The 25,393-nt window shown below is 32.8% G+C and overlaps 1 protein-coding gene across 1 annotated transcript in view; it reads left to right on the top strand.

Moving 5' to 3' along the window:
- EPHA6 (EPH receptor A6) overlaps positions 1 to 25,393 on the top strand; it is a 1,095,310-nt gene that overhangs the window by 745,483 nt on the left and 324,434 nt on the right. Inside the window, exon 10 of the mRNA XM_074299847.1 lies at positions 12,532 to 12,657. Within this exon, the coding sequence (XP_074155948.1) occupies positions 12,532 to 12,657 (126 nt within the window). The remainder of the gene's footprint in view (positions 1 to 12,531; positions 12,658 to 25,393) is intronic.

Genomic DNA, 25,393 nt, shown 5'->3' with positions numbered 1-25,393 from the left:
AGCCAGTACCAAATGATTTTGATGACCACTGCTTTATAATATAGTTTTAGATCTGGTACAGCTAGGCCACCTTCATTTGTTTTTCTCTTCATTAATCCCTTTGAAATTCTTGACCTTTTGTTCATCCAGATGAATTTTGTTGTTATTTTTTGTAATACAGTAAGATAGATTCTTGGGAGTTTGATTGGTATAGCACTAAACAATTAGATTAGTTTAGGGAGTATTGTCATCTTTATTATATTTGCTCGACCTATCCACAAGCACTTGATACTTTTCCAATTGCTTAGATCTGATTTTATTTGTGTGGAAAGTGTTTTGTAGTTTTGCTTATATAGTTCCTGACTTTCCCTTGGTAGATAAATCTCCAAATATTTTATATTATCAATAGTTATTTTAAATGGAATTTCTCTTTACATCTCTTGCTGCTGGATTTTGTTAGTGATATCTAAGAATGCTGATGATTTATGTGGATTTATTTTGTATCCTGTAATTTTGCTAAAGTTGTGGATTATTTCTAATAGCTTTTTAGTTGATTTTCTGAGATTCTCTAAGTATACCATCATATCATCTACAAAAAGTGACAATTTGGTTTCCTTATTACCCACTCTAATTCCTTTAACCTGTTTTTCTTCTCTTATTGTCTTTTGGCCTTTTTCTAATGGTAAACATAATGTATGGGTAAAGCTACACAATTCATAGTTGAAAGATTACTTAGAAACTGTCCAGTCTAAATCAAGCTGAACAAAAAACTCTCTTTCAAACAAACTCATCAAGTGACCATCCAGAAGAGAAAGCTCATCTCCTGAATAAACCCATTTGGATAGCTTTAATTGTTAAGAAATGTTTCTCCTGTAGTCAAAAGTTATATTAACAGGCAGTTTTAAGATAAAAAAATCAAAACTATATATAGTCATGTGAAAAAAATTAAATCATTATTGTTTAGAAAATTACAAATTAAAAGACATCTGAATTACTACTTCACACCTGTCAGATTGACTAATATCACAGAAAATGGAAATTTCAAATGTTGCAGGAGATGTGGAAAAATAAGAATATTAATGCACAGTTGAAGAACTGATCCAACCATTTTTGAGAACAATTTGGAATATGCCCAAAATGCTATAAATCTGTCTGTGTATATCCTTTGATCCAGTAATTTTACTACTAGGTCTGTATTCCAAAGAGATATTTTAAAGGGGCATATATGCAATAGAAATACTTATAGCAGCTCTTTTTGTAGTGGATGATCAATATTTGGAAATTTAATGGTCCCCCATCAATTGGGGAATATCTGAATAACTTTTGGTACATGATTGTGCTGGAAAAGAAATGACGAGCAATGGAGAAATTACATAGACTGATGCTAAATGAAATGAGCACAACCAGGAGATCATTATACACTTCAACAACAATACTATAAGGATCAATTCTATTGGAAGTGACTATCTCAGGGGCGGAGCCAAGATGGTGGAGAAGATACATGCAAATTTTTAAGCTCCCTTTTACCCTCAATACCAATTAGTTAAATAAGCCTCAAAAATAACACTGGCTGATTAAAAAAACACAAGGATTAGAAGCACAACTCACAAGCCGAAGAGATTCTGGAATTTTGTCAGAAAAGGTCGGTTCTGAGGGAAGGAAAAAAAAAAGACCAGCACAGATAGGGTTGGACTAGGGGCTGGCACATTGTGCCAAAAGGGCAGGGGGGACCTCTGAGATCAGAGAAGCTACTGAGATAGAGGAATCTGGCATAGGCTGATAGCTCTACTCTGCTTGTAAAACAGCAGATCAGAAGAGAAATCAAAGCCACTTTTAAAATAAAAAACCAAAACAAAATGCCAAAACCTATAATAACCCCAAACTGGAAGTGACCTACCACCGATCTTGGCACAGCTGTGCAGCCCACTGCTGCTATCTGGGGCTTTTGCTTGGGATAGTTAAAAACCTGAATATCTGGGACACAGCCCGGGTCAACCTCTAATCCACATAGTGTGGGGCTCAACCTGAAGCAGTGGAACTCCTGCAACAGCAAAACCCCCCATACACAGCAGCGACTGTGCTTCTTGGGCAGAGACTTCTGGTTTGAGCGCAAGGGCTTTTCACGAGTCAGCTGCTAATATCCACGATCCCATGGGAGACTGTGGCCTGGGATTGTGATGCTTTCATGGTTCATCCCCTAGACTCAGGGCAGTCACTAGGCAACACAGTGGGGGTCCCTCACTAGGTACTCCTTGCAAGGCAGCCGTGCTATTCACTTCTGAGTCATTTCTAGGGGGAGGAGGGGAACTATCTCCCAGAGCTCTCTTAGCCCAGTCACAATTTTGCTGCATCCTATCCCCGCTCTGGGAGGAAGCTGGTAAATTTCCTACCCAAGGGCAAACCCCACTGAGTTTTAACAATGAGTAAGAAACTGAAGAGAATGATTGACACTTTCTATACAGAGAAAAAATGGGTATCCAACACTGAGGAGGCTAACATCAGAGAGCAGATAACACCCTAAAGGGGAATGATACCTACCCCTCAGCACTTAACTCTCTCCTAGAAGAGACTATTAAAAAATTAAGAGAGTTAGAAGAAAAGTGGGGAAAGGAAAGAGAAGCTATGCTAGAGACTAACAACATCCTGAAATTTGAATTGGAAAAAATAAAGAATTCACAGGAAGTGCAGGGAAACAAAATTTGTGAATTAGAAAAGGTTAAAAAAATCACAGGAAAGTAGGATTTCTGAATTGGAAAAGATAAAAAATTCCCAAGAAAGTAGGATTTGTGAATTGGAAAAAGAAAATAACTCACTAAAAAAAAAATTAGTGAAATGGGAAAAAATTCCACAGAACAAAATATTTCATTTAAAAACTCAATTGGACATATACAAAAAAGAACTAAAAATGTGAATGAAGAAAATAACTCATTAAAAATCAGGGCTGAACAAATAGAAATGAGAGAAACCATTGAGAAACCAAGAAGCAGTCAAACAAAACAAAACAAACAAACAAACAAAAAAGTGGAGAATAATGCCAAATATTTATTGGGAAAATCTATAGACCTGGAAAATAGATCTAGGAGAGATAATCTGAGGATCATTGGACTTCACGAATATTATGATGAAAAAAAGAGCGTAGATTCTATTTTACAGGAAATCATGAAAGAAAACTGTCCAGAGATAATAGAAACAGAAGGGAAAATAGGCATTGAAAGAATTCATTGAATACCTTCTGGAAAAGACCCTAAAAAAAAAAAAAAAAAAAAAAAAAACTCCATGGAGCATTGTGGCTAAACTGCGTAACTATCAGACTAAGGAAAAAATATTGCAATAAACTAGGAAAAAACAATTCAAATATCAAGGTGCCACAATAAGGGTCACTCAAGATCTGGCTGCCTCCACATTAAAGGATCGAAGGGCCTGGAACCTGATATTCCTAAGGCAAAAGAACTAGGATTGCAACAAAGAATAAACTGCCCAGCTAAGTTTAGCATTTTCTTCTATGGAAGAAGATGGACATTTAATGAAACAAAGATATTCCATTTGTTTCTAAGAAAAAAACCAGACTTAAACAAAAAATGTGATTGCCAATTGTAGGACTCAAGAGAAGCAGAAAAAGGGAAAAAAGACCTCTTGAGAACTGTATTTCTGTTGTGGATATACAGAAAGTACACATGTATAATTTGATTTTACTAATATAATATAAAAAATGGAAGTAGTAAGGGAAAGGGGATAGTATCAGAAAATGGGAAAGGACAGATGAAAAGAGGGAAACGACATCCCAGGAAGAGGCAAAGAAAATTTACCACATCTGAGGGAATTTAGAGGGGGGAGGAACATTGTGTGAATCTAACTTTTATAAGAGTAGGCTCAAAGAGTAAATAATTGACATATTTGTTTTTCAGAGAATTCTCTCTTATATCACTAAAAGGGGAGAGAGGAAAAGGGAAAAGGAAAAGCAGAATAAGGGAAGGGTACAAGAAAGGGAAAGGGTCGTAAAAGGAGGGGGGAAGGATACTAAAAAGGGAGGGCTACACGTCACAAGTGGGGTCCGTAAATTTGATACTGCAGAAGGGGTTCAGGGGGGACAAAGTGTAAAAAGCATAATCAGGGGATAATAAGATGGCAGGAAATACAGAATTAGTAATTTTAACTGTAAATATGAATGGAATGAACTCTCCCATTAAGCAAAGGCAGATAGCAGACTGGATCAAAAGTCAAAACCCTACAATGTGTTTACAGGAAACACATTTAAAGCAAGGAGACACATACAGAGTAAAGGTAAAAAAAGGATGGAGTAGAATCTATTATGCTTCAGGTAAAGTCAAAAAAGCAGGGGGAGCTATCCTTATCTCAGATCAAGCAAAAGCAGAAATTGATCTAATTAAAAGAGATAAGAAAGGAAATTATATCCTGCTAAAAGGTAGCATAGACAATGAAGCTATATCAATACTAAACATATATGCACCAAGTGGTATAGCATCTAACTTCCTAAAGGAGAAATTAAGAGTTGCAAGAAGAAATAGATAGCAAAAGTATAATAGTGGGAGATCTCAACCTTGCACTCTCAGAACTAGATAAATCAAACCACAAAACAAATAAGAAAGAAATTAAAGAGGTAAATAGAACATTAGAAAAATTAGGTATGATAGATCTTTGGAGAAAACTGAATGGTGATAGAAAGGAGTATACTTTCTTCTTAGTAGTTCATGGAACCCATACAAAAATTGACCATATATTGGGACATAAAGATCTCAAACTTAAATGCAGAAAGGAAGAAATAGTAAATGCTTTCTTCTCAGATCACATTGCAATAAAAGCTACATTCAACAAGAAGTTAGGGGTAAATAGACCAAAAAATAATTGGAAATTAAATAATCTCATCTTAAAGAATGACTGGGTGAAACAGCAAATTATAGAAACAATTAATAATTTCACCCAAGTTAATGAAAATGATGAGACATCATACCAAAACTTGTGGGATGCAGCTAAAGCGGTAATAAGGGGAACTTTTATATCTTTAGAGGCTTACTTGAATAAAATAGGGAAAGAGAAGATCAATATATTGGGCCTGTAACTCAAAAAGCTAGAAAAAGATGAAATTAAAAATACCCAATCAAATACTAAACTTCAAATTCTAAAATTAAAAGGAGAAATCAATAGTATTGAAAGAAAAAACTATTGAATTAATAAATAAAACTAAGAGTTGGCTTTATGAAAAAGCCAATAAAATAGAAAAACCTTTGGTAAATCTGACCACAAAAAGGAAAGAGGAAAATCAAATTGTTAGTCTTAAAAATGAAAAGGGGATCTTTCCACCAATGAATACTAAATTAGAGCAATAATAAGGAATTACTTTGCCCAACTTTTTGTTCAAAAATTTGATAACTTAAGTGAAATGGATGACTACCTCCAAAAACATAGCCTTCCTAGATTAACAGGGGAGGAGGCAAACTGCTTAAATAGTCCCATTTCAGAAAGAGAAATAGAAAAAGCTATTAATCAACTCCCCAGGAAAAAATCCCCAGGACCAGAATGGATTTACATGTGAATTCTACCAAACATTTAAAGAACAATTAGCTCCAATGTTGTGTAAACTATTTGAAAACATAGGGGATGAAGGAGTCCTACCAAAATCCTTTTATGACACAGACATGTTACTGATACCTAAACCAGGTAGGTTGAAAACAGAGAAAGAAAACTATAGACCTTAATGAATATTGATGTTAAAATCTTAAATAAGCTATTAGCAAAAGGACTTCAGAAAATCATCCCCAAGATAATACACTATGATCAAGTAGGATTTATACCAGGAATGCAGGGCTGGTTTAATATTGGGAAAAGTATTAGTGTAATTGACCATATTAATAATCAAATGAATAAAAACCATATGACCATCTCAATAGATGCAGAAAAAGCATTTGATAAAATACAACATCCATTCCTACTAAAAACACTTGAGAGTATAAGAATAAATGGACTATAACTTAAAATAATAACGAGCATATATTTAAGACCGTCAGTAAGCATAATATATAATGGAGATAAAGTGGAACCTTTCCAAGCAAGATCAGGAGAGAAACAAGTTTGCACACTATCATCATTACTATTCAATATTGTATTAGAAATGCTAGCCTCGACAATAATAGTTGAGAAAGCGATTAAAGGAATAAGTGTAGGAAATGAGGAAATCAAACTATCACTCTTTGCAGATGATATGATGGTATACTTAGAGAACCCCAGAGATTCTAATAAAAACTTATTAGAATGAATTCACAACTTTAGCAAAGTTGCTGGATACAAAATAAATCCATATAAATCCTCAGCATTTTTATACATCACCAACAAAATGCATCAGCAAGAAATACAAAGAGAAATTCCATTCAAAACCACTGTCGAGAGTATAAAATATTTGGTAATCCATCTACCAAAGAAAAGTCAGGAATTATATGAGCAAAATTACAAAACACTTCCCACAAATATAAAGTTAGATTTAAATAATTGGAAAGACATTAAGCGCTCTTGGATAGGACAAGAGAATGTAATAAAGATGCCAATACTCCCCAAACTAATCTATTTATTTAGTGCTATACCAATCAGACTCCCAAGAAACTATTTTAATGACCTAGAAAAAATAACAACAAAATTCATATGGAAGAACAAAAGGTCAAGAATTTTTTTTCACAGTATATATGCATGAGTAATTTTTTAAATAATATTATCCCTTGTATTCATTTTTGCAAATTATCCCCCCCTCCATTCCCTCCCCCCGATGACAGGCAATCCCATACATTTTACATGTGTTACAATAAAACCTAGATACAATATATGTGTGTAAATACCATTTTCTTGTTGCACGTTAAGTATTAGATTCCGAAGGTATAAGTAACCTGGGTAGATAGACAGTAGTGCTAACAATTTACATTCACTTCCCAGTGTTCCTTCTCTGAGTGTAGTTATTTCTGTCCATCATTGATCAACTGGAAGTGAGTTGGATCTTCTTTATGTTGAAGATATCCACTTCCATCAGAATACATCTTCATACAGCATTGAAGTGTACAGCGATCTTCTGGTTGTATTCATTTCACTCAGCATCAGTTGATGTAAGTCTCTCCAAGCCTCTCTGTATTCCTCCTGCTGGGCATTTATTACAGAGCAATAGTATTAAAGGTCAAGAATTTCAAGGGAATTAATGAAAAATAAGTCATATGAAGGTCGTCTAGCTGTACCTGATCTAAAGCTATATTATGAAGCAGCGGTCACCAAAACTATTTGGTATTGGATAATAAATATACTAGTCGATCAGTGGAACAAATTAGATACACAGGACAAATTAGGGTACAACTATAGCAATCTAGTGTTTGACAAACCCAAAGATACCAACTTTTGGGATAAGAATTCATTATTTGAAAAAAACTGTTGGGAAAACTGGAAATTAGTATGGCAGGAATTAGATATGGATCCACATTTAACACCATATACCAAGATAAGATCAAAATGGGTCAATGATTTAGTCATAGACTAGAGGAACAGAGGATAGTTTACCTCTCATACTTGTGGAGGAGGAAGGAATTTATGACCAAAGGAGATCTAGATGTCATTTTTTATCACAAAATAGGAGGTTTTCATTACATTAAATTAAAAAGCTTCTATACAAACAAAACTAATGCAAACAAGGTTAGATTGGGAAAATATTTTTACAGTTAAAGGTTCTGATCAAGGTCTCATTTCCAAAATATATAGAGAAGTGACTCTAATTTATAAGAAATTAAACCATTCTCCAATTGATAAATGGTCAAAAGATATGAACAGACAATTTTCACATGAAGAAATTGAAACTATATCCACTCATGATAAAGTGTTCCAAATCTCTACTCATCTGAGAAATGCAAATCAAGACAATTCTGAGATACCACACTACACACTTGTCAGATTGGCTAAGATGACAGGAAAAGATAATGATGAATGTTTGAGGGGATGTGGGAAAATTGGGGCTCTGATGCATTGTTGGTGGAGTTATGAAAGAATCTGGCCATTCTGGAGAGAAATTTGGAACTATGCCCAAAAAGTTATAAAACTATGCATACCCTTTGATCCAGCAGTGCTACTACTGGGCTTATATCCCAAAGAAATACTAAAGAGGGGAAAGGGACCTGTATGTGCCAAAATGTTTGTGGCAGCTCTTTTCATAGTGGCAAGAAACTGGAAGATGAATGGATGTCCATCAATTGGAGAATGGTTAGGTAAATTATCGTATATGAAGGTTATGGAATATTATTGCTCTGTAAGAAATGACCAGCAGGATGAATTCAGAAAGGTTTGGAGAGACTTATATGGACTGATGCCGAGTGAAATGAGCAGAACCAGAAGATCTCTATACACTTCAACAACAATACTGTATGAGGTCGTATTCTGATGGAAGTGGTTATCTTCAATATAAGGAAGATCCAACTCACTGTCAGTTGATCAATGATGGACAGAAACAACTACACCCAGAGAAGGAAGACTGGGAATTGAATGTAAACTGTTAGCACTACTGTCTATCTACCCAGGTTACTTATACCTTTGGAATCCAGTACTTAATGTGCAACAAGAAAATTGGATTTACACACATATATTGTATCTTGGTTATACTGTAACACATGTAAAATGTATGGAATTGCCTGTCATCTAGGGGAGGTGTAGAGGGAGGGAAGGGAAAATTTGGAAAAATGAATACAAAGGATAATATTATAAAAATAATTACTCATGCATATATAGTGTCAAAAATGTATAACTATAAAAATTAATAAAAAAAAGAATAAGTAAAGAGGAAAAAAAAGATAAATTCCTGGAAAAAAAAAAAAAAAAGAAATGACCAGCAGGATGAATACAGAGAGGCTTGGCGAGACTTACATGAACTGATGCTGAATGAAATGAGCAGAACCAGGAGATCAGTATACACTTCGAGAACGGTACTGTATGAAGATATATTCTGATTGAAGTGGATATCTTCAACATAAAGAAGATCTAATTAAATTCCATTCAATTCATTCAGTTGATCAATGATGGGCAGAAACAACTACACCCAAAGAAGGAACACTGGGAAAGGAGTGTAAAATGTTTGCACTATTGTCTCTCTACCCAGGTTACTTATACCTTCGGAATCCAGTTCTTATCCTGCAACAAGAAATTTGGTTTTACACATATATATTGTATCTAGGATATACTGTAACACATTTAATATATATGGGATTGCCTGTCATCTAGGGGAGAAGTACAGGGAGGGAGGGGAAAATTTGGAAAAGTGAGTACAAGGGGTAATGTTGTAAAAAAAAAAATTACCCAGGCATATGTACTGTCAAAAATATATACTTATTAAATTATTAAATTATTTTTAAAAATTAATGTTCACTATAAAAAAAGGAAATGACTATCTCTGACAATGAAAGAATCCAAATCAATTTCAATTGATAGAGATGAACAGAATCAGCTATTCCCAGCAAAACAACACTGAGAAATGAGTGTGGACCACAACATAGCGTTGGCATTCTTTCTGTTGTCCTTTGCTTGCATTTTTGTTTTTCTTCCCAGGTTATTTTTACCTTCTTTCTAAATCTGACTTTTCTCATGCAACAAGATAACTGTATAAATGTGTTTACATATATTGTATTTAACATATACTTATAAATGTTTAACATGTATGGGATTACCTGCCATCTAGGGGAGAAGGTAGAGAGAAGGAGGGGAAATATTGGAACAGAACTGTTTGCAAGGGTCAGTGTTGAAAAATTATCCATGCATGTGTTTTGTCAATAAAAAGTTATAATAACAATAAAAAATAAAAAATAAATGACAAGCTGATTTCAGAAAAAAAACATGGATATCCTTATATAAACTGAGGCAAAATGAAGTGAAAAGAATCAGGAGAACATTGTTCATAACAAAAGCAAGATTATACAATGATCAACTGTGAAATACTTAGCTATTATCAGCAACACAAAGATCTAAGACAATTCTGAAAGATGTATAATGAAAAATGCTATCCATTTCCAGAGAAAGAACTGATGGAATGGGAATACACATTGAAGCATACTGGATTGTTTTTTTTTGTTTTTGTTTTTGTTTTTTCTTGAAGGTTTGTTTTTTGTTTGCTTTCACAACATGACTAATATGGAGATGTGTTTTTCATGACTGCACTTGTATAGCTTTTATCAAATTGCTTGCCTTCTCAATGAGGAGGAAGAAAAGGGAAGATGAAAGGGAACCTGGAATTCAAAATTGTAAACAACCAAGCTTAAAATGCTTTTTTACATGTAATTAGAAAAGATAAAATATTAAAACTTTTTAAAAGAAATGTTTTCCTTGTATAAGTTTCTTTATTTTCACCTTTTTCCCTTTTTTTCACAATAAACAGCTTAATCAAATAAGTCATTTTGGAGTTTCCATAACTAAAAACAGTGTTTACTTATCTTTATCTTTTCATATACATTGGTGCTTATTTCTTTCATTGCTTGAAGTAGTCAGGATCAGGTTTCATATAAAAATAAGGCTTCACACACACACACACACACACACACACACACACACACACACACACACACACACACACCACACCTGAAATAACTCCCATGTCAATAACCAATAGTTTCTTTTATTACAATATTTTTTTTGTAATCCTATTCAGTACCCATCATATCCATTAGCTTTCAATTGTCTTCTTGATGAAGTTATTCATGCTATACACACGAAAGACTTCTGAGTAAAACATAATTACTTGACCTCTTTCATTTCTTGATTATAGTAAATATTTTGCATTATATTATTCAACAGTAACCCCTATATCCACCTTAATGTTTAAGTAATACAGTGACATGATAAAAGTTTACTTAGTTTGAAAGATTTTGTCAATAACATCATAGAATTGCTATCCTTTTTCATTTTCAGCAGCAAATAGCCTATAAACTGTAATTATGTTCATGAGACTCTATTTTCAACACAAATCATGAGTTTTTAAAGTGAAATGCCAAAATCCTCCATGTTCCCTCTTCACTTTAGGTATCAGATAAAAACAGCTTCACCAAATCTTTTATTTGTCTCTCCCTGAGGAAAACGCAAAGTCATCTTATCATTTATCTATAACTTCTTTGTCTTTCAATTTTATTCATTGTAAGAATTTCAATTTAAATGTGGTTCATCTTATTTACTGACAATTGCAGAAATATAGTAAATTAAAAGTACCAAACAACTAAAGTAGTTAATAGATGGTCTAGCAATAATATATTTTTAGCACCCTCTACCACATTCTCTCTCAGTGCTTAATGGCATAGTATAAGAAATCAAAATAAGCCTTTTTTATATGACTATTCTGTGCTAGATACTAGTCAAAAGTAAAATAGCTTTTGCCCTTCGGAAGTTTATATTCTTTCAGGGTAGGTTACATATACAAATATAGGTTTATAATTATAGAAATATAGTCACAGAAGTACTAATATTTGGGGGAACTAGGAATGGCTTTATGAAGAATAAGAAATTGCTTTATGTAAATGTTCTTAATATGGAGTCCATGAAATTATTTTTTTAATATTTTGATAACTATACTATAATAGCATTGGTTTTCTTTTTAATTTTATGTATTTTTATGCACTTAAAAACATTATTTTGGGAAGAAATCCAGGCTAATCAAGTAGCCCTAGGCACACAGGAAGAATCCCTGTGTTGTCAATATAGAACATTGTGTTGAAGTAAAGTAATGCTTCCAAAGATCACAGGTGAATAGGGAGTTCATTTCAGGTTTGAGAGACAAACAATACAAAGACAAAGATAGGAAATAGATAAAAGATGTAAGGATCAACGAGGTAATAAAAGATCTTAAATGCCAAACAAAATTTGTATTTGATTTTAAAGGCCCTAGAGATATAATTCAAGGCCTCTCTATATTTATACAATCCACCAAAGTTTTTCTTAAAGTCAAGTCAATGAGCATTTATTAAGTGCCTGCTACATGCAGAAGAAGCAGTAAAGAGGCAGAGAGAATAGAGGACCACATTCTATTGGAGTCAGGAAGATCTGAGTTTAAATTCAGACCCAGATATAAACTAGCTTGGTGACCTTGGAAAAGTCACTTAACTCTATTTGCCTTAATTCAATAGGAAAGGAAATGGCAAGCTTTAGTATCTTTGCCAAGAAAAGTTACAGAGTCAGAAATGCCTGAAACAACTAAACAAAACAAATATGTGCCAAGAACTGTATCAGGACCTAAAATCATTTCCCAATTATGCCTGAGATATTTCAATAGGAATTTTGTAAAGGATCATGTGATTTGGCTTTTGAAAAAACTGTCTGAACAATTTAATATTCTTTGAACACTTCTCTCTTTTAACTTAGTCCCTCACTTAATTTTAAATATACTGCTATGTAGAATACCTTTTAATAATAGGCAGATAGGAAAAAAAATTAATTTGGCAATAAGATATGACTAGTTGGATAGTCTGTCTATCATTTTAAATGCTTGTAAACATACATGGTCATTGAAATAGTCTAACACAAAATAAAATGCTTATTTTTCTATAGTGCGCTTCCCAGGAATCAAAACCTACACTGATCCTGATACATATGAAGACCCATCACTAGCAGTGCATGAATTTGCAAAGGAAATAGATCCTTCAAGAATTCGTATTGAAAGAGTTATTGGGGCAGGTAAAATTTGTTTACATTTTCACAAATAACTTTATGCTCATATTTATGTTATATTATGCAAAACATCCCAAAAGTCTCAGTATATGTTAGGTTACTAAATATAAAGAAAGAAACTAAAATTTTGTGACATCCTGAATTATCTTATAAACTATTACATTTTAAATTATATTTGTATTAGTCATTGATTATTGCAATAATATATTTTAAATGGTAACTTTTAAATAACTGAAATAAAAGCAAAATGGGCTGAAACAGATCAACTTATATTCATATCAGATTAATGAAAAGTAATAAACAAAAAATCTTGCATTTATTCAGGATCTATGCAACTATAAGGCATTTTAGAGGATCTTTTATTATGTACTCTGTATTCTTTTATTAAAGACAAATATTACAAGTAAGGAAACTTATTTCTGGGATATTAAAGCAACCTCAAGAGATTATGACAGGGTCAATGTGTACCAGTTCAACCCAAGATTATTTTTGTCTCTAAAACATACTCTATATTTCTACACAATATATTTTTCTATCTCTATAAATCTGTAAAATGATGAGAAATACTTATAATGCTGACTTCGGGTTGTTAATCAATGAAAAAAAGTTTGAATTTTGTTCGTGATAATCTTTGTATTAATTGTATTTTAGTCTCATTCCAATTATTTTTAAATTGATCATACATGATACGAAATATTTTTTCTATTAAATAAAATCCTCAAATAGCCAAAACACTCCATTTTCTAATTGTTCTGCATGCATATGACTTCCCTATGACTATCATCATAAAACTCTTCTAATTTGAGAGTCATATAAGTTAATAGAATGCAATTCTCTAGTAGTTTTTACTGAATTTTGCTCATTGTGCCAGAGAATTTCTAGAAAGAAGCTATTTCATTGTATTCTTGTCAATCCAAGAAAGTACATAATTCCACAAATTATAAACTCAGCAGAACCAGGAATTAGATAAAGTTGTGTCCAATGAGAGAGGTGATAAATAATTTCCATTATACATGACTAATGTTATATTCTTTTCTGGCCCTTTGGAAGGAAAGCAGTTCATAGCAATGTCATTTACATAATGTATTAGAGAGTTTACAATCCTATGAGATAAGTGGGGAAAGTACCTTCCAGGTATGGGAGGTGTTAAGAAAAGCCCCATTAGTTCATGACATAGGCATAAAGATTATAAATAAATTAGAAGAACATTGGATAGACCTGTGGAGGAGGAAGGAATTTGTGACCAAAGAAGAACTAGAGACCATTATTGATCACAAAATACAAAATTTTGTTTATACCAAGTTAAAAAGTTTTTGTAAAAACAAAAGTAATGCAGACAAAATTAGAAGGGAAGCAATAAATTGGGAAAGCATTTTTTTACAGTAAAAGATTCTTATAAAGGCCTCATTTCCTAAATATATAGAGAATTGACTCTAATTTATAAGAAATTAAGCCATTCTCCAATTGATAAATGATCAAAGGATATGTACAATTTTCAGATGAAGAAATTGAAACTATTTCTAGTCATATGAAAAAGTTCTACAAATCATTATTGATGAGAAAAATGCAAATTAAGGCAACTCTGAGATACCACTATACACCTGTCAGATTGGCTGAGATGACAGAAAAAGATAATGACGAATGTTGAAGGGGATATGGGAAAACTGGGACACTCATGCTTTGTTGGTGGAATTGTGAATGAATTCAACCATTCTGGAGAGCAATTTGTAACTATGCTCAAAAAGTTATCAAACTGTGCATACCCTTTGGTCCAGACATGTTACTACTTGGCTTATATCCCAAAGAGATCTTAAAGATGGGAAAGGGACCCATATGTGCAAAAATATTTATGGCAGCCCTTTTTGTAGTGGCTAGAACCGGGAAACTGAATGGGTGCCCATCAATTGGAGAATGGCTGAATAAATTGTGGCATATGAAAGTTATGGAATATTATTGTTATGTATGAAATGACCAGCAGGATGATTTCAGAAAGGCTTGGAGAGACTTACATGAACTGATGCTGAGTGAGATGAGCAGGACCACGAGATGCTAAGTGAAATGAGCAGAACATTATATATTTATAATGATACTTATAAATTATAATGTATAATTTATCATTATATATTTCAACAACCATACTATATGATGATCAATTCTTATGGACATAGCTCTCTTCTTTTTTTTTTTTTTTTTTTTTTTTTTTTTTGAGGCTGGGGTTAAGTGACTTGCCCAGGGTCACACAGCTAGGAAGTGTTAAGTGTCTGAGACCAGATTTGAACTCGGGTCCTCCGGAATTCAAGGCTAGTGCTCTATCCACTGCACCACCTAGCTGCCCCCCATAGCTCTCTTCAATAATGAGATGATCCAAATTAGTTCCAATTGTTTAGTAATGAAGAGAACCAACTACATCTAGCAAAAGAATTATGGGAAATGAATGTGGACCACAATATAACATTTCCTCTCTTTATGTTATTGTCTGCTTGCATCTTTGTTTTCCTTCTCAGGTTATTTTTACCTTCTTTATAAATCTGATTTTTCTTGTGCAATAAGATTACTGTATAAAAATGCATACATATATTGTATTTAACATATACTTTAACATATTTAACATGTATTGGACTACCTGCCATCTAGGGGAGGTGGTGGGGAGAGACAGGGGAAAAATTGGAACAGAAAGAGGGTTTTGCAAAGGTCAATGTTGAAAAATTACTCATGCATGTGTTTTGTAAATAAAAAGCTATAATAATAAATTAAAAAAGAAAATACCCATTAGATTCATTCTATTTGGACTTGAGCCCTAAGGATTTAATTAGACTGCATAGTATTATTAATTTTTAGCTCATGAGTAAATAGTCTTTATTTTTAATGGGGATTGGCTAAATATTGTTAGGAGGAATAATAGGTAGATGGATAGATAGATAGAGAGACAGATAGACATGTATTTATATAAAATAATAGGATAATGTAACTAAAAATTAATTATTTAGGGAACAGATAATAGTCTAGTTGATTCAGAATAGATAATTTGAAACTTTGAAAAATCCTAGAATTCTGATCAATGAAATGACCCATCATAACTCCACATAACCCATGTATGATTTTGTTTTAGTTAACTATACATATCATTTCCTACAATTTTATTTTGTGGTCAAAATTGTTAGGTGGCATAGTAGAGCATCAGGGCAAAAGAAAAAGAAAGAAAAGGGCTTAATGAAATATTAAAACATACATCGAAAAAAAGGATCAGGCAAATAGGACATTGTTGCTATTATTATGTGAAACTTAGCATATACTTTTTAAAACACAAAAATTTTACCATATTCTTTTTTATTCTTTTTATGAAAAATGTTCATGTTTGTTAATATTTCTTAAGTTCATAACAAAAAAGAAATAAAAAAGCATATGCATTTCCCCCACCTCCAAAGAAGAAGAAAACCTAAGGTTAAAGTATTTTTAAGGCTGCCCTATGAGCAACAGCTATCACGGGCTGGATTCTATACACAGAAGTAACAATAGAGAAAGACTACTTTGGCAACTGTGTATTAGAAAAAAGGGATAAATTGAACAAAATAAGATTATTTAGTATGACTATCTATAAGATATGAAATATACTATGAATACTACAGCCAGTTACTTGGCCCAACTTTCCTGCCATAAAACTCTATTATTTTGATCCAAGCTAAAACTGGAGTCTTCATTTTAATTGTCTTTAACTGAGAAATGGGAAGAAAACAATTAGAAGAAAGACAAGATTTATTACAAGAACTGAATCTAAAAAGAGTCAGGGTATTGTTTGTTACTAGGGAAAAAAAGATAGGAGAATCAATCAAAGGCCTCATACATTTGTGGAGTCAGAGGCTTCTGTCAGGCAAAATCTCTGTAGTGAAATATTAAATAATTACCCCCTCTCCCTTTTCCATGCCATTCTGAACTAATCAAAAAATTGTTTCAATTTGATGATGATCCATCATTCTAGTTAAAACAACCGATTTAAAGCTTGTTGGTAATGCAATGATAAAGGATAGAATAAAAATAAATATACTTAGATTTAGTTTGTTTTTTTCCTCTGCCTTTATGGGGAGAAGAGAGAGTAAAGGAAGTATGAAGATAGCTTATAAAGGATGTCTAGATGATGAATGTGGGTCTGGACAAAGATAATTTGGAGAAAATTACATAATATATTTGCAATGTCTATAATAAAATTTAAAATGAATTCAAGCTTTGTAATAGAAGGCTAACCTTATACTCTGATAAGGACTAATCATTCATCATACATCAGTGAACATGGTCTTAAAATCTACTTATTTCTTATCTCCTGAAACTTGTCCTGTTTGTTCTTTATAAATTTCCTGGAAGACACTAAAAATAGGTATTACAATGTTATGTAACAGTAGTTTATCTTCATTTATCAATATGAAGCTGAAATATTCATAAAATGCACATTTTCATTTAAATGAAGTAAGGAACCGTGCCACTTAGGGGGTATCAAAAACATCTGTCTCCTTTGACTTTTTATACCTAAAAAAGATAAACTATCAATGAATTACTACAGTAGAGAAGTTATCAGGCAAACACAGTCAAGTCAGATTAGGACAGAATCATTATTTTCCAAATACCTTGGGAGAGTATGAGAAAGTTAGTGGCTTGATTTTGCAAATTCTCTATTAAGAATGAAAAAATGTAAATTTGTTTCTTTTGCTTTTTTAAAAAAATCTGAATTGTGCTGTCAAGCAGAGAAAAAAAATTCAGGCATAACTACCAAAAGCAGGGATATGATGATACCTTTCATTATTAAATAGCATAATTGTATACATGGATAATTTCTGCTAGGAATTGATTCATAGTTTGGAAGATATCCTAAGCATGCAGTGCCCACTTTTGCTATCAGATATTTATATAAGATGATTACTTGTACTTTGGAATGTATCAACAATTCAGTTTGGCCAAAGATTTTTAGATCATAAAAACTTATGTCTAGAAGGAACTCAGAGGCAAGATTCCTCTCTACCAAATCTCTGGCAAATGTCAATCCAGTGGTTTAAAGACCAACAATGCAAAAGAATTCCTTTCTTCCTGAAGTGACTCCATCTACTTGGTAATAATTATTAGGTAGTTATTTCCTTAACATCAAGCTTAAATTTGTCTATTCTATGATATGTATTGATGTTCTGTGAAGGAAAAAAAAACAAGAAAAAACTGCTGATAGAAAATAGAGAGAAATATTAACTTTTTTTCACCATAAAATACGTTTATAAAGGTCATTCAGAAATCATCTTCACTTTAGCAGTTCTGAATCTATACTGTGATAAAGCACAGTTATATAGGATAGAATTTTTTTAAAAGGGATTCTTTTGGAAAGCAATCTAATGTCTTCCAGCCCACAAGATATTTCTTTTATCTCACCTGTTGCTTTGAACTGTCCTCAAAGGAATTAATTCAATTCAGTTCAATACCTATCTATTAAGCATTGTGCTAGGTACTGGAGTTATAAATAAATTATCTTGTCCTTCATACATTATCCATTCATTTTCAGAAAATCTTCTATGATCTTCTGTAGGTAGTTTATTTTGTACAAGGTAGATAATAATGTTATGTTATGTTATCATTTTTGCCCATTTATTGTTATGGTCCTGATTTGATTGTAGTACCAATATGATGTGATCTAGGAAAGCAATTCCTGGTCACCAAATGATAGGATTTGTCATGGTAAAGAATTTACAATGGCCACTCTCTTTGACAAAAGGTAGGTTTATTTAGATGAGGTTACAAACAAACAAAATGAAGAGATATAAAAGGAATGGTAAATATGAAATAGAGTTGGGAGAGCAAGGAAATGAGGTTTTAACAATAGAAAAGACAAGTTGCCTATTGGAACCAGAAGAAAGGAAGCACCCCTATGATGTTGGAACATGTCTTTATTTAGCAGGCTAAATCCAGAGAAGAGCTTAGGGTCCATAAAGAATAAGTTGGAATGAGATAATTGAGGCTAGTTCCAATGATCTTGTGATGAAGAGAGCCATCTGCAGAGGACTGTGGGAACTGAGTAAAAAAAAAAAAACAAAAAAAAAAAAACATAAAACATAGATTTTCACTTTTTTGTTGTTTGCTTGCATTTTGTTTTCTTTCTCATTTTTTTGCTTTTTGTTCTATTTTTTTCTTGTGCAGCAAGATAATTATATAAATATGTATACATATATTGGACTTAATCTATATTTTAACATGTTTAACGTATTGATTGTTTGTTATCTAAGGGATGGGGTAAGGGGAAGGAGGGGGAAATTTGGAACACAAGGTTTTGTAAGAGTCAATGGTGAAAAGTTATCTATACATATATTTTGAACATAAAAAGCTTTAATAAACTATATTCAGCAAAGAATGAAGTATGATCCATGAATAGATTTATAGTAGAAATTTAACCTGAGGGATTTGATATAATTTGGATTTCTTTTCTGGACACAGCAAGGTGGGGGCACCCACAAAACTGGAAGGAGCACCTCTACAGAAGGTGAGACTATGAGACTAAACCAATTCCTATCAGAGCTCTTCCCTGTCTGCCCCAGGGAGCAATTCCATTAATATTTCATTCTTTTTCTATCAACCACATCCTGGACCTCATCAGTCTGACAAGTTCAGCCTTTAATTTTAGTCATTACTTGTGAGGAAAATTTTGTAAGTGTGTATGAAAATTTAAAAAAGAGTGACAATCTACATAGACATGATGAGAGGGTTAATGATGCTCTTCATCATATTGATTAAAATAAAAATTTGGCACATATGTCATTCTGATTATAGCCTCAATTATAATTATGGCTTTTAAAAAAATAATGAATACCTCCATCAGAATTATCACTTTAGTTGTCCTCTGGATATTTTCTAACTTCACTAATTAAAGGATACCAATAACATGCAAGTCATACCAGAATTAACAGATCATTTATTATAAACCTAAAAAGCTTTAACTAAGTCCTTTACATGGTTATGGCTAATTTATCTTTACAATATTTGATAAGAGTGTCTAGTCTGAGAGAGATTTTATATCATTTAACCTGAGAATGAAATAAAATTCATTTCTCTTTTTTTGGAGAATTTTCATCAATTCAGTATTAAAAAACTAGGACTATTCAGACTGAATATGCACTTCAACAATCTGTCAAGACTTTTGTCCTTGTTACTTAGGAACCACATAATTGACTATATAATAGATGACTAGAATTATGCCATTATTTTTTGAGGAAACAAAGGATATCAGGTCTTATGATCATTTCTAGAATAGATAACAAGTTTAAAGAGGACAGAGGGCATGTCATAGTCATCGCAGAATGATGGAGTGTCTGAATACAAAGCCTGCCTCTGACACTTACTAGCTATAAGACTATGGACACATCATTTAACCATAAATACTCTGAGACAGCTAACTCTCTAAAATCATAGGATTATAGAGCTATAACTGGAAGGGACATCAAAAGCCATCTAATCCTTTTTGTTTGTTTTGTTTTGTTTTACAGATGTAAAAATCCTCATTTTACAAAAAAAAAAAAAAAAAAAGTTTTGGGGCCGTTAAGTATCTTACCTGATCACACAAATAAATATGCAAGATAGAATTTGAACAGAAGGCATCTCATTTCAGAGTTAGTATATGTACTTTAACTAAACTTCTAAGATTTATGGACTAAGTTGTAAATAAATTGTGAACTGTTTTAGTAACATTCCCACATTTATGAAAACATATTGACCTTAACTGGAGCAGATATTATTATTATGGTTTTATTTTGTTTTTTTTTTACCAGACCTATGATTAAAATAAAATAGAATGCAGTAGAATATGATTGAAAGGGATAACATTTACATAGTGCTTACTATATGTCAAGAATTATGCTTGGATCCAAAGTGTGATATTAAGAGCAATATTTTTTGTTACTGCTCAGTCATTTCAGTTGTGCCTGACTCTTTATGACCTCATTTTGGATTTTCTTAGCAAAGAAACTGGAATGGTTTTCCATTTCCTTCTCTCCAGCTCATTTTACAGAAAAGGAAACTGAAGAAAATAAGGTTAAGTAATTTGTCCAGGATCATATAGCTAGTGTCTGATGCCAGATTCAAACTTTAGAAAATGTCTTCCTAACTCCAAATCCAATGCTTTCTCTGCTATATCTTTGGTATGGGCCAGAACTTAAAACAAGGTGCTAAATCAATGGAATTGATGGAGACAATGGTTATTTAGCATGGTTCTTAACAGTTCTCTAGTTCAGTACATGTACTTAGTACTTACTATAGTTCTACAAGATTCACACCTTTGATAAGAGAGCATATATAAGCTAGGAACCTTAGCCAGGAGTTGGTCAGGGAGATTCAGAAGCCAAAGAAGGCAAGCAGGAGTTCAAGCTCTCGGAACCAAAGCCAGACTGAAAGGCTCTTCAGAAAGTCAGTTTAACTGTACCCAGCTAGTTTATGAAGTATTAAAATGATAAACAGAAGATGATCTATTCATAGAGAAAATAAGAGAATATTTTCCTATTCCTATTCTTGTTTTCTCAATAAATACACAATCTCACAGCAAGACTTGCCTTGAACTTGGAAAATAAGTTGCATCAAGCTGATAATTGTCAGCTATTTTTCTAGCCATTTGTCATGTGAATGTGTGCATGTATATATTTATGGGTGTGTGTGTGTGTGTGTGTGTGTGTGTGTGTGTGTGTGTATGTGTGTGTGTGCTCATGAGATTTCATAACTGGATAGGACCTTGGAAATCACATAACTCTTACTTTCCTAATGAAGCAATGTTTCTGGCAGTTGAGCAAGCAGTACTAATCCTGGAGATATCAGTTGGCAGAGATGTTCAAATCATATGCTTTTCTTTTGCCATAAATTGAATCTTATGAGAAGCTGAGAGAAAGGGAGGGCTGACCTTGAAATCAAGAAGACCTGGCTTTAAGTCCTAACTATACTACATACTAATTAGATAAACAGAGGCAATTCATTTAATTTTTCAGTGCCAGTATACCCTCTCTTATGTTGCTATAAACAAAGTGATGATGGTGTGGAAGGCAGTTCCACACCAAGAACTCTCTGTGCTAATGAAATTCTTAAAAAGAAAATCTCTCTTGTGCCTTTTGTCTTCCTATCTGAGGAAAGCAAGTAGGGCTTACAGTGACATAGCAGAAAATGTTCCTGAATTATTATCCTTGGTGACCTCCACATCACCAATTTCAGTGAAATACAATTATCTAGCCTCCCTAATCTTCCACAGCTACCAAGAATAATAGCTTTCTTTCTCTCTTTGCTTGAGAGACAGCCAAATCTCCTTGTTTTCATCCTTATCTTCTCATTTAACTTCTTTTCAGTCTTCTTTGCTGTTCTTTACAGACTTGCCTTTGGCCCACTTTTCCTTGCTTTTTATTTCCTCCTCCCTTCCCTTCACTTACCTTTTGCATCCCATCCTGTTTTTCTTTTCTCAATATTGTCTCTTCCTTTTTGATGGCAATCAAAGAACTTCTGCTATAATTTCTATGCATACTAAACCCATATCCCCACAGCACCAGCCTTAACCTCTTCTTTGCTCTAAGATCTTATTTCCAAATGTCCATAGTATATCTTTACCTGGATGACTCAATAGCTCCTCACATTCGACATATCTAAAAAATTGAACTTAACGTATTTTCCCTAAATTCATGTTTTCTTATTTCACCATTTCTATTCTGGTAAATTCTCAACTTTAATGTCATCTTTGACTTTTCCCTCTCACTTGCCTATCATACATAAGTAATTACTGAGTTGTGTCAATTCAACCTCCACAACCTTCTTTCACTTACATCAGTCTATTTCAATTCTCCATGACTTCTCACCTGGATCATAAAGGCCTCTACCCTCTCTAATCAATCTGTTTATACCAGTGCCAGTACCAGAAATTTTGCTTTATGAAAAAATTATGTTATTGAGAAAAATCCTCATCAGATTGCCTTTTGGCTCCCAAGTAAACATTGAAGTGGATATGGAAAGCATTCTACAATCTAATACCATCCTTTAAAAATATTAACTTGTATTATCCCGCTATATATTTGATATTGCAACCAAACTATTTATTTTGATACCCCCAAAACAAGGCTTGTATGTTTGTACTTCCAAAGCTTGCCTCTTTTCTATGCACTTCCCTACTTTTAGAATGTTCCCTGTTGAAATCCTATGATTATTGAATTCTCAACTCAAATGCTAACTCTTCCTTGGACCATATTTCTCCTCAATTGGTAATATGCTTCTCCTTCAACCTTCACATGGAGCTTTGCTCTATACCTCTCTAATTCAATAGATAGAGAGCATGGCTTAGTGGTTAGCTAGCTAGCATTGTAACCAAAATGATCTAAATTCAAGTCTTACCTCTGAAACATAATTGTGTCCCTGGGAATGTCACATATACTCTTGAGTCTTAGGCAACTCTCTAAGACAATTAAGTTGCAGAATAATTTCTGATATGTATTGGTAGAGAGAATTTTCTTTATCAGAAAGTTTACAGAATCACAAAAATGGATTTATAAAATATATTTATCATCATATCTTATGTCCTTACTTAACCATAAGGTGTGTGAAGACAGAAATATGTATCTTATCTAAACACTAATAGACATGTATAAATTTTTGTTGAAATAGAAATGAAACAGGACACAATTAATTTGATAAATGTATTTTCTGTTTTCAGTGTTAGCCTAATATGAATTTAAATATTTAACATTATTTCATTACCTTAAATATTATTAGCTATTTTAGAGACTTCAGCCATGATTTTTTGATGGAACATTTCTAAAAAAGGAAATTTCTTAAAACCTTATTGATATTCCTGCTGTCCTTGTACAGTAAGTAGGATTGACTTATTAGTACTTACACCTTGTCTACTTCTTAAAAAGGCATTTAAGAGAACATGCTTGAATGGATGAACAATATTTTAACAGGTACTGAAGCGAGGAAGGCATTCCAGACAGAGAATTACACGAGCAAAGACATGAAAGCAAGAAACTACAAGGCTTAACCATAATGTCAAATTGAATGAACTAAATTAAAACCAAAATAAAAATTGGCATGATCAGTTTGTATTAAAAAAAAAAATAGGACAAATGAATCTCCCTTAACAAAGTATACCGGGCATAAAATTCAAATATAAATTCATCATATGGGTCCTAATATAAAAAGTGTGAAGTAATGACACTGTTAAACAGTATGTTAATTATGACAGCACCCAAATACTAGGCAATAAATTGTATTTTAAATTCTTCTTAAAGAAATGGGACTTTAAAAAACAAAATTTAAAGAAGGATCTTTGAATAATAATACTTATATTTTGACTTTTTAAAATGATATTTATCAAAGTGGGTGCATTTTTGTAGCTTAAACAATCAACCTAGGTAGTATGACTTTTAAAACATGTATCTTGGTTGTTATCCTTTGGAAAGACAAAGAAAACTACAAATACAAGTATGTGCTAATTTACAAATAATGTAAAGCTTTAACATATGGCTAAACTGTTCCATAACTGAAGTAGAATAAAAGTTCATTAAGGACTTAGTGAATGAAGAAAAATGTTGCTAGCTAGAGTTAACGACAATTTGGAAAGGGGAAGAATATGCTAGAGGATAAGTGACAATAATGAAGACAGGAAGTTGTTTCTAAATCATAGTGGCAGAGTAATAATCCAAAATTTACAATGGAGAATAAGTAGATTACTGACCTCCCCTTCCAGCCATTGTAATTCATGGACAGTGGAAAAAGGGACATTTAGTGAAGGAGACTGCAAGAAATGTAGTGTGCCAGGAGAATCCAAGTTTCAGTTAATTAGATATATTCGATGATAAGTAAAAAAATGTAGGAGAGTTTAGTTAGGAATGCAGGGTATTGTAGGAAAATATAGGAAAGTGTAGGAGAGTGGAATAGAGGTTGTACTGGAAAATGGCATAGTGGAAAAAGTCTGTAATCTTTTCTAGTAGGTATGAAGTAAAGCTCAACTGGATCAGAATTAAATAAAAAGGGTAGTAATGAGATGGAACTAGTACCTTAGAATGAAATACTAGATGACAGAGATGAAGAAATTTGAAAGTTGGGTGATATATTTAAGGAGAATATTAATATTTAGAAAGATTGAGAGCTGAATATAAGCTAGTGAAATTAATAGATTGCAAATTCATAATATGAATGTTAGCCAGTATGTATGCCCAACATTTCTTGTCTGATAATTAATTCAGAATTTTTGCATGACAGAGTAAGAGTTAGAAATATGATAGTATTTACGAGCATTTTAAGACTTTCAAAGTCTTTTTCAAATATTATCATATTCGATCTTCACATTTTCCCCATTTTACAGAGAAATAAACTGAGGCAAAGCAAAAGTGACTTTTCCAGGGTCTCACAATTGGTAAGTGTCAGAGGCTGGATTTGAATTCAGGTATTCTTGACTCCTAAGTCCATCTCCTAAGTGGGCTACCTACCTGCTTAAACAGATTACTCCAGTTTATGTTAAGATCTTTTGATGCTTTCAAGTTTGGGATTTGGATGAAAGTAGTTTTGATGATCCCTCATTGCTTCTTCAGTACACATTCATCTATATTCCATAATTTACAATCAAGGCCTTCCATAATTTAATTCTAATCTATATTTCCAAGTTTATCTCATACTACTCTCTCTTTGACATTGTTCCAGAAAAAAAGAAGTTTCTACATTAATACATTTTTACTTTCCCATGACCACGGCTTTGAGATGTCCT

Source organism: Sminthopsis crassicaudata, chromosome 3, assembly GCF_048593235.1.
Source record: "Sminthopsis crassicaudata isolate SCR6 chromosome 3, ASM4859323v1, whole genome shotgun sequence".
NCBI classification, from domain to species: domain Eukaryota; kingdom Metazoa; phylum Chordata; class Mammalia; order Dasyuromorphia; family Dasyuridae; genus Sminthopsis; species Sminthopsis crassicaudata.
This window is presented reverse-complemented; position numbering and strand designations above follow the sequence as displayed.